The sequence below is a fragment of the Cynara cardunculus genome (genome assembly GCF_001531365.2).
Source record: "Cynara cardunculus var. scolymus isolate 2C chromosome LG 7, CcrdV1, whole genome shotgun sequence".
Taxonomy (NCBI): Eukaryota; Viridiplantae; Streptophyta; class Magnoliopsida; order Asterales; family Asteraceae; genus Cynara; species Cynara cardunculus.
Window position 1 is genome coordinate 3,185,901 of NC_037534.1, and position 12,041 is coordinate 3,197,941.

At 30.2% G+C, this 12,041-nt stretch overlaps 1 protein-coding gene across 1 annotated transcript; it reads left to right on the forward strand.

Annotated features, from left to right (window-relative positions):
- Window positions 1-6,753: 6,753 nt before the first annotated feature.
- LOC112515823 (calcium uniporter protein 2, mitochondrial-like) lies at window positions 6,754-7,996 on the forward strand. The gene is made up of 2 exons (XM_025122760.1): window positions 6,754-7,362; window positions 7,469-7,996. The coding sequence occupies exons 1-2, from the start codon at window positions 6,784-6,786 to the stop codon at window positions 7,907-7,909; spliced, it is 1,020 nt and encodes a 339-aa protein (XP_024978528.1). The 5' UTR covers window positions 6,754-6,783; the 3' UTR covers window positions 7,910-7,996.
- Window positions 7,997-12,041: the final 4,045 nt, after the last annotated feature.

Sequence of the window (12,041 nt, forward strand, 5' to 3'; positions counted from 1 at the left end):
AAATACAATAACAATATCATTTTTGACCTTTTAACTAAAATATGAATTTGTCTTTATATAAAATTAATCACAATATAAAGAATATATGTGGAAATCAGAGATAGAAATGCATCTGATGCCATGTTTCCAAATATGTTACAGATCAATGGTTGAAGATTTATATTTACATTTCTGAATCGTTTTCGATTCTCCCCATCAATCCCATACCAATTTCATTATGGTTTGTACAATTGTATGTAAATGAAACAGTAACGAATTGCTAATTTGAAGCAGTATTATCGTATTAATTATATAATCAGTAACAAGTTTGGTTTCTCAAAAGATTTGATAAACTAATTATACATGTGGTTTAACGTAAAATAAAATGGCAATGCAATAAACTAATATATTTTCTTGTTTATTATAGAATTTCATAACTACATAAAGTAACTTTTAGTGTGAAGCATCGAATGCAAAACAACATTTCATTCGCTTATTTCTTTCTGTCACATTCCTCCCCGATCCTCCCGTGCACACCAACTATCAAAAGGTTACAAGTACTCGATAGAATCATCAGTTGTCATTCGTTTTAGCTTGAAGTATACATATTGTTGGATCATCTATTGATTTGATGATGAGCCACTAATCTGTCTTACTATCCTATCAATATTTAGTAGTTATTGGTTTCTCTGTATATTGGTTTCTTGGTACATACTTAATTACACACCAAGACTCCAAATCAGTTGATTTGAAGACTGAAGATGTTTTGAAGCTACTAGCCGAATGAAGGAAGATCTCCATGCACTTAGATTTGTAAGAATCTGTTTGAAGCTACTAATCTATTCAAAGAAGATCTCCCTATAGATTGACCGTATCTCTGCAAAACTTATACCTGATAGAGACATTCTTTATCAGTAGGTTTGTCTCTACATAAACAAGTTGTATGCACGCAGAGTATGATGAAAATGATATATCAACTATGGTCAAGTTAACCCTTAGTGTTCTTGTGTATTTAATGCGTGAAAGTAGTATAATAGACATAGTGCATCTCTCATACAAACTACATTTCCCTGAAATAATTTATAAGTGCATTCTCAAGGCAGTCGGATTTTTTCTATTGCTCTCTTACTCTCATCTGGATGAAAAACTTAGTGTTCTTTATTTCATTGCAAGTACTCTTTTTGTTGTTCTTATAAGCTTTTATCCGTGAAAGCTTTATTTAGGTTAGGTTATCTTTTCTTTTTCCACAACAATTTGTATTGTATTTCTATGTGTTAATTCTTAATATTCATCAATAAGAATTAAAAAGTTGAAATTTTTTGAGTAATTGTATTCAACCCCTCATTCTACAATTACTTTCTTTTTATTGACATCTCACTCGAAAGCAACACATAAAGATGAAAGGCTAACAATAAGAAAAATAAATAATGAATGAGAAATAATAATGCATTTTAAATATGAGATTTTGATATTCTATTATCAGCTTCATGTTTCATAAAATTAAATTCAAAAAAACAATATAATTTTGGAAGGTTCCAAACAAGCATTTAATCTATTTTTTACGTCTTAAAGATAAAGAATTGGTTTCTAAGACTTGATTATTATTTTTCAAAACCGTTACAAAAAACATTCAACTTCGTAATAATGAGAATAGATTAAACTCATCAAATTATTTACAATTATTTAAATAATGAATATAAAAAATTATAACGCCTTTAGTAATAATGTGAATACGATAAACTCATTTAATTACTATTCAAATAGTTATGTGTCTACGCCCTGTATCTGAGAACTTGGCGTTTAGGTGCATGCGCATGTCTCCGGTCTTCTTGTCGTTTGTATCCGAGTACCCGTGCTCTACGTCCGAGTGTGCGAGCTCTGTGTCCGAGCACCCGAGCTCGGGTCGTTCAGAGAGCCTCTGGGTGCTCTTCCAGACTTAGTCATTTTAGCTCAGCAGATCTCTGAATTTTCATTCTTTATCCCGAATTGCTTTAATAAAATTTTTAGATTAATCAGGACCAATTTTGGTCCTAACACTTTCTTTATATTATAAGGAAACTAGAAGGGTACTTGTGTAATACAACGAGATACATCTCAATATCATAAAAATTTTAAACAAAATATCAATATTAATATCAAATTAACAGTCTAAAAGTTATTGTTTTTTGTGTAACTTCTTTAGTTTACTTTTTTTTATTAGAATTTAATTTAAGTTTAATAACAAACTAATTTATTTTTGTTTAATAATATAACTTTTTATAAATATAATAATTGAATATTTTGTTACAATTTAATGATTATTCTAATTATTATTATTTTTAATTTAAAATTGAGATGTTTATCCTTAATTTGATTATGTATATCTGTAGTTGCACGAATTCAAACATGGACTTTCTTACGCACAATTTACTTATAATTTTGAATTTCAAGTAATATGTATCAATAAGCAGTACTTCAAGCATAAAAAATGGTTTTCAAGAGTTTTTGTTAAATGCTTTATAATATAGTATAGATAGATTAGATATTTAAAATGAGATGTTTATCTGTTATTACACGAATTCAAACATGGAGTTTTAATAAGCTGTATTTACGCACAATTTACTTGTAATCTTAAATTTTAAGTAATATGCATCAGTTATCAGTACTTCGTGTATAAAAATGGTTTTTAAAAATTTCTATCAAATGATTTATAATATTGTACAGATAATTAAAATAGACATTTTTTGGCTTGTGGTTTCACATCTTAGTCATTTCTCTCCTAAAATCATCAAAATAGTCACTACCTCCGCATGTGGCAGCCCGAAATTTACGAAGGGGTCAAAGTGTAAAAAAAAGAAGTATTTGAGCCAGATCCGCAAACGCAGAGATCAAATATGTAAAATGGATATAGGAAGTGCCACTTGCGAATAGGGGTGTAAATGATACGAGTTTTTAACGAGCTACTTGAGTTCGAGCTCGTCTATCTCGAGCTCAACCTTAATAATTCTTGAGCTCAAGTCGATCGTCAACACAAAAAAAACTCGTTTAGCTTAACAAGTCGAGCCTTATAACTCTAAGATTCGACTCGACTCCGTCGAAAACTCGATTCAATTTCTCGAGTCGAGACAAACATACTCATATATTTATTAACCATACAATAAAAATATAAAAATCATCGAGCTCGAGCAGATAAACTAGTTAATCGATCACGAGTTCAAACCCATAAATGAGCATCGAGCTCGACCTCGATAATTCAAAAAATATTCGAGCTCGAGCCCTATATTGAAAAAGTTAATCGAGCTTGAACCTAATATTAACTTTTCAAGCCCAGCTCGATTAACTTACTACTCGGTTCGATTCGACTCGTTTACACCTCTACTTGCAGATGTGTTGGAACTAATTTATAGATTTGGTCCTTACACTTGCGGACCTGTTTCAAAAACTTTTTATTTTATATTTTAATAATTTTAGAAGAAAAACGGCTAAGAGACAAAACCAATATCTAAAAATGACTATTTTAATTAATTTGTCAGTAATAACAAATTAATAAAAATAAAATAATAAAAAAGTTGGGGGTTTGATGAAAATATGCAATAAATGTGAGAGGTTGTATCCAGAGCAGATTTTACTATCTCGAGGTCTCATCTTCAATTCCACATCACCAAACCTCCCCAAAGTGGCAAAGTCCAAAGCCAAACACGTTTGTCTTTCCCTTCTATGCTCCCTAAATTACATTTTTGTCCCTCTGGTTTGTTAAAAATGTGACTTTTAACCCTATAGTTTTGAAGTTTTAGTTTTAGTCCTTATGGTTTGTAATTAATAGGTATTTTTGAAGACTAAGGGGCCGTTTACCTAAACACTTACCCGGTAAGCGCTTACTGCTAAAATCGAATACTATCGTTTACTTACCGAGTAAGATTTGAGTCTACCAAAACGACATTGTATGTAATAGTTTATGCAGTAAGCGCTAACCGTGGTAAGAGTCATCGTCATCACTTACCGAGTAAGACTCTTGGTCCTTGATTTTTCTCTTACCGGGTAAGATTCTTGATTCTTGTCATATTCATCAGGTAAGATAATGTGACTTGGTAAGTGCTTACCCATGTAAGCATTTGGTAAACGACCCCTAAGAGACTGTTTTTTTTTTCAAAATTTTCTTTTAATACCTCTGAAGCCTGACTCGTTCAGACGTTTTTGTTTTTTATTTATAAATAAGAGTTTAAAAGCTCTAAATGTCCATTGAAATTTAAGTGCTAAACATGTCATTTAATACCTCTTAATCTTAATCCGACCTCTATCAAATGGTTCAAATTTTGGGAATTAAAATAGATTTGTTAGCAAAAACTATTTATCTTTTATACCTTTGTAAAAAACTATTTATGTTTTATATTTTTACACTAGTTTAACCGATTCAGATTTTAGACTTCAACAACACCTCTTATAAATCAGAATTCAGACTTTGGTACCTTTTAAAAAACAAACGTCACATAACTCTCATTTTTAAGTATGAGGAACGAAAATGGAAATGAACTATAAATCACAAGTACTAAAACTAAAATAAATTGTAAATTATAATAATGGAAACAATATGAATTCTGAGGGATAGAAATAAAAATTTGAAAAATACTATGACAAAAATAGCAATTTTAACAAATTATACGGACTAAAAATGTAATTTACTCTTTTTCTTTTCTTCTAGTTGTTTGGCATGGTTCACTCTCTCTTCCTCCCATTAACTTGAACCGAATTTATGGTCCAATTTATACAACAAAAACAAACCCAACCGATCACCGACCATTTTCACATCCGGGTCCGGATCCTGGTTCGGGTTCAACATATTCACAAAACTAAAATAACTATAATTATAAACTAATTTTATGAGTTTGGTTCTGATGAGAATGAAAGTTATGCTGATCACAATAAAAAATGTAAGAAATTATTTTCACCCTTAAATAAATTCTATTTAAAAATCAACACTAATACGATGCATCAAAATGTACTGGATCAATTCCCGTGATAACAACAACGCATGGGTGTGGGTGAGATTAAGATCAAAGATCCAGATTTCATATTAAGCTTTTCAGTTTAACTTCTATTCTAACACGATACTTCGTCATAAATTTATAGCATCTTCAACAGTTTATATAAAATATGTAAGTAAACGTACTATTCTTTATTTTGCTGTAATAAATTCTTTACTTCGTTCTAAAATAAAATTCCAAATTTAAATAATTCTCTAAAAGTTTACGTCAGAAGAGAAATAATTTTTTATTCATTCACACTAATAAAATCAAATTACTATTATTTCAAATAATTTTTTTGAAAAACTTTATTCAATTAAAAATCATAGGATATTTCAGTAATATAATTAATGTTGAAATCTGAAAAATAAAAAATCTGTTAAAGTTAAATATAATTTTTTTAAGATTTTATTTTTTAATTATTTATATAAAAAATAGAAAATTTGTTGAATATGATTATATACCAATTTATACAACAAATTAAACCCAACCATCCATCACCTATTTGTTATTATAATTTATTTATTAATTTATAAAAAAATCTCCGATAGATTATTTATAACTTTTTTTAAATAGAGAACCAAAAAATAGAATTTCTATAAAAAATTATATTCAACTCCAGTAAATTTTATATAACTTATCTAAAATAAAGAATCAAACGTAGGAATTTTTATAAAAAAATATATTCAATTCTAACGTGTATTTTTTTTTTCAGTTTTTTCTAAAATAAAAAAATAAGCGTTAGAATCTCTATAAAAAATTATATCCAATTTCAATAAATCGTTTAAAATTTTCTTAAAATAAAAAAACATATATTATAATCTCTATCAAAATTATATTTAACTGTAACGGCTTTTTTAATTCATAAATTTTAAAATCAATTATATTATCACAATATTTTATAATTTATATCAAGTTTACAGATTTTTTTATTTATTTTTAAGATAAAAATGCTGAAAAAATGTTGGAACAAAACTAGAAAATATGATATTTATTATTTAAAATATCTACTGGAAATAATTTTAACTGTAGATACGCCATTTGGCAACTGAAATCAATCAGACGGTGCCAATTTACACGTGTACGTAGATCAAGGCAGTCATGTGACCCCTCACGAGTGATTTTCTGGTGAAGGTAGTTGTGCCAAGTTTTAGCCAGAAAAAAAGAAATAAAAGACATACTTTTGACGTCATAAATATGAGAAAAAGTTTATTATAAAAGTAAACTACAAATTTAGTCCCTGTGGTTTGTTAAAAATAACAATTTTTCATCTCTACAGTTTTGAAATTACAAAATGACCATCACGATTTGCAAAAGGATGCAAATTTGATCCCTTCCTCTAACAACGTCTTCATCCTTTTTATCAAGTTCTTTTTTATCTTTTTTCAATCATAATTGATTTTATGATTTTGGTTTATGTAATTTTTTATTAGATAAAAGATTGACAAAAAGACAAAAATGCCCCACACTTGGGGCATTTCTTTAACTATCATTAGAAGAAGGGACCAAATCTGGTCATTTTTGCAAACAACGATGATTATTTTGTAATTTTAAAATAAAAGAGACCAAAAATGTTACTTTTGACAAACCAAAGGGATCGAATTTATAATTTACTGTTTTAAAGATAAATGAAATGAAAGTTTGACTTTTTTAGGGCTTTAATTAATTAATTAAAAGAAAAGAGGATTAAGATGGTGATGCAATAATCATTAGTCACTAATCACGTTTAATGGCAGCTATAAATAGAACTCAACAACTTCAAATTCATGGGTACCCAAACAAAGAATACAAACACAAGTCATCAATGGCGTTCAAGCAAAATTTGGTGCAAAAATTGTTCAAAATCTGTAGTAACAAATCCTCAAATCAAACGTTAAGGACTTGCCGCATTTCTTCATCGTCATCTTCCACAGTTCAATCTCTGATGCCACCGAATCTCGACGGAGTAGCACCTGATCCCGGAGAAGACTCCATCTTCCGGCGGTTTCTGCAGCGGCGGCCGTTGTATCTGTCAGCTTCCGCCACCTTGCCGGAGATCTTCCGTCCTGGCGGTGAGAAGTTGTTGGAGACGCTCAGGGAGATCGACATTGCCAGAAACCGAGTGCGACTTAACGGACTTATCGGCACTCGGAGTTCGTCGAAGACGGAGAACCAGCAGTTGACGGTGGCTGACGCTAAGAAGATCCTTCGAGCGTCGCAAATCGCAACGGTGAAATCAAAGTTGAAAAGTAGTTGGAAAAATCATGTCTCGTACGATGAATTCATTCAGATGTGCATAGATGGATGTTCTAACAGAGATCAAGGCGTGGATCTCGCAAAAGCTCTCGATGATTCCGGTTCCGTCATCGTGTTAGGAAACGTCGTTTTCCTTAAACCTGAACAGGTACGTTAAATCGGTGATAATTTCGTAAATTTCATCAAAAAATTCGACGAATTCATCAAAACTCAATAAGATCCCAAATTAAGCTGATGATTTTTTGTAATTGCAGGTAGTGGAAGCCATTAACGGACTGATGATCGGAGATGATGAACAAATAACGGAACTGGAAGAGATGGAGCGGTGGAAATCGGCGATCGACGAGAAGGCAGAGAAGGCGGTCCGGCGAGAGCTTTGGGGCGGATTAGGGTATCTGGTGGTGCAAACGGCGGCGTTTATGAGGTTAACATTTTGGGAGCTTTCATGGGATGTAATGGAACCGATTTGCTTCTATGTGACGTCAGCATATTTCATGGTTGGATTTGCATTTTTCATAAGAACATCAAAAGAACCTTCATTTGAAGGGTTTTTTGAGAGCAGGTTTCGTGTGAAACAGATGAAGATGATGAAGACGGAAGGTTTTGATGAAGAAAAATACAAAAGGATGAAGAAAGCTTGTGGGTTTCATGGCCATGGCGGATTGAAAGATTCTCAAGAATCTTTGATTTCATGATAATGAAATTGTATATAATTTCAAGAAACACAATTTTGTTTTTAACATAAAACCCTTTTTTAAGAAGTGGGTTTGATCGTAAATTGATAAATTAATTAGAGTTGGATCATGTTTTTCTTTTGGTTTTTTATTTGTTTGATTAATTCACCGTTTAAAACATTTAATCGTTTTTTGATATTACTTACATTGAGTATGACAAGAATTAAGAATCTTACTTTACAAGAAACTTATGGGTCGAACGCTTATCCGGATAAATGCTTACCGACACCATTCTACAATATAAAAGAGAACTACAAGAAGTCTAGAACCTTACTAATAACAAAATCCATTTTTTCTTGTCTTTTTTTTTACTTACTTACTGGGTAAAATTTAATCTATCAAAACGATATCGCATGCAACAATATACCCGGGAGTAACATATGTAATTTTAAATGACGTGAAATGATACGTAACAGTGAGGTCAAACCATGATGAAGTCATGACGTTTTTTATAGCGTGACTTATACCGACAAATCAACATATCAAATATATATGCAAATATGTGTTCTCCTACAACTCAACAAATTAAAAACGTTAAACAATTTAAATTAAGGGGCTGTTTATCAAATTTTTTATTAAGTCATGTATGGATAAATTTGTTTGTCTGAATAAATGGACGTTGTTGTTTACTATTTTTATCTGAACCAATAGTCTGAATAACATAAATGACCGATTTACATCTCCAATATTAAATACTTGAACATCAAAACAAAAAATCATAAAGAGGTTGACGATAGGGTGTCTCATATCTCATTTGGGAAGGAGCTAATGCTTTAAATAAGAAGTAGGAGTGTCATTTTTTGTGGCTGAACGAGGACAATACACCATTTTTATATGTGCGATTAAACCATGTTCTATGCAAATAAGTCGTAAGTAAACAACCCAAATGAGTTGTGCGAATAACCTAAATAGACTAATAAACATAATTAAACCGCCAGTAAACAACCCCTAAGCTATATATATATACTAAAAGCTAAAAGCAAAATAATGAAAAAGTAAGAAATCTAATATAACATTAGTGATAACTTATCACAAACTTAAAGTCTAATAAACGTTACAAAATTATAACACTTGATCTTTAAATTCCATATAAATGGAATAAAAACATTCCCCAAACGGATAGATTTTTTTTGTACTTTGGGTTATAAATCGTTTTATTGTTATTGTTATTGTTAATATTTAATTTTTGAAATAAATAAATGTCAGTAACAGTAGCAGGCTGACAATTTAACTTTACTCCTTAAATGAAATATATTTCCATGTACACGTGTTGGATTATTGGATATAAATTCGCATTTCGAACAAATAAATATACCCAATCCAACTTGTCGCCACGTCACCCTGCCATCTCCCTTTTTGTCTCCATCTTATTGTTTCTCTTTTAACGTTTCTCAAAATTGAAATTTGAAAATACTGAGTTTATACAATGTTATGGTATACATGAAACGTTTAAAACAGTTTTTTATAAATAAAACAGTTCTAAACGTCTCACATGTGAAACAACACTGTATTTTTCATCTTTATAGTTTTTTATATGAAACAAAATATGAAAGCAGTTAATGAGTTTTTATTGAGTTTATAAATGAATAGATGATTGTGTCTCTTCTTCGATACCCCCTTGAAGTTGTAAGAAATTCGTCAAAACGCAAATCAAATTTTATAGTATATTGAAGATTGCAATCAGTCGTTTGTTAATGTGGTGTTTTTTAGTTTAAATGATGGTTTATCGGGTACGTCATCGAAAAATTTCAAACAGATTATATTGTAGACTTCATATTCTTTTTAATTCTTTCACGTATTGAACAGTGTTGAATTCAACCAACTGTAATGAGAAGAAATTGGTTTGAAAACAAAAAGAAATTGTGGTATCGTCTCAAAGATGTTTACGATGTCGTTCCGTTTAAAGATTTTCAATCGAACTGAACATTGCATTGGGATACGAAAAACAACTTTTAATTTTTCGGAATATGCTTTCTGTTTTTACTATTTGTACTACTATTTTATTAAGTTACATCACATACGTCCATCGACTTCAATAAATAAATTGAAACACGTAAGACTCAACAATATTTCTATTTTAAGCAATATTTGAACACAAAACAATTTATTAGCCTAATCGTCTGGGTGAACAGATCATTGCACGTAATAATCCAACACAGTTCCGATCCTACAAGGTTCGTATCTAATCATGATAGTCGATGACATGTCACAATTATGTGTTCAATACGAAAATACAGATATGTATTATTCTCTTTCTATTATTATGTTGTGATGTATTTCCATTTAAAATTACGATAATTTAAATGATTTGTTCAAGAAAAAAACGGCAAGTTTGGATTATATAATTGGTGTCAAGAAAATCGAATCCCCACATCCTTCCCTACGTAATGAAAACAAATCAAAATCCAGACAACGACTTTCTCCCCCTCCCTTCACCAGTGCCTTCCAACCACCGTCCATTAATTTCCTAAAATAACAACTCGGTTTTAGAAAAAAAAAAACTATTCTCTTACTATAAATTTTCAAACTTGATATGTTTAATAGAAAAACGACTTTCTAATACAATGGCAAACTTTTAAAACATGACCACTTAAGAAAAGCAGTAAATAAAAAACCGACATAACTAATTCGAGGGCAAACTCTACTAACAGATAAATCATAAATTGACAGTTTGTGAGATTTTTTTTACTGTTTAATGCCTTATATAATCGGCTTATGTAATAAGTATAAATATATAAAATTAAACCGATGGGCTGTTTGACAATCGTTGAATGATTCAATATAAGATTATTACGTGGTCAGAATGATTAAGAGTCTCTTATGATACAATAAAATATGGTTGCTTGATGATTGTTCCGAATGAAATTAGAGCGTTGAATGGTTCACGGAAGCCCAAAATACAAAACCATTTAGAGTGTTTTACAACCATTAAGTGACATATATTTTTACCAAACAAGATTCACTTTTTAATGATTCAGATACTGTCTATTAATACAACTATTAAGAGATAAACAAACAACCACTGATTCGAATATTTACGGTTACGGTTAATAAAATGGTTTTGTTTAAGAAAAATCCTTGTCAATGCTACGCATGAAACTATCCACAACCCATATATAAATTTAAACACGTGTTATTGTGTATACGCGGAAACTTGTGTTGATTATTAAAAAAAAGTTTGGTCGTAAACGAAGGAATAGATGATATGGATGCCACTCTAGATGACCATTCAGTGCACCAAGATTGGTCAAATCAGGACCCTCCACTTGAATCTTGATCCATCTTCTATATTGTTTTAATTATTAAACACGTGTATTACCAATTAATTATCAAAAAACATTATTTAATAAAAAAAAATGATATTGCGTATCAAAATACGTACCCATTTAAACCATTTCTAAGATGATTATGTGTTTATAACATATATGTTTGAATTTTATAAAATACAGTATTTAATTCTTTTGTTAATCAATCATTGAGTCAGCTTTGAAATGTTTTTTCACATGTAGTTTATAGAGGATTTGTCAGGTTGTCGATAATCAACTTTTTGCACAAATATATAAGATAATTACATTTTGATATTGATTTATGTTGAGAGAAAAAAGACAGTTATATATACAGTTAACAGTGTACATATAAAACATACATTTTATGATATTCATTGACGTATATGATAGACAAGGTCGTAGAATTTTATACAGTGGAATTATTTGAATGTATTGTGTTGGAACAATTTCTAAAATGAGATGATTATTGGTTGGATTTCGTTGACAAATGAAACTTTTTATAATAATTTATCAGTTATTAGTTGTTGAAAAGCTTATCTCGTGTTAATGCATAGTTATGGCTGCTTTCAATTACGTTTATTTTTTTCATTTGCTTGAAAACCATACCATAAAAGTAGAATTACATAATTTGCATACTGAAATGTTTGTACTGATCTATGAAATGGTATTTGAAGTAAGATATTCAAGATCAGTATCATTTTTTATACAAAAAACGATAAAATATGATCACGACTCGCGCCACATGTAACGATACGATAACAACAGTTCTCCGGTACAGTATGCCCTCGACATCCCGAGTTTGTATA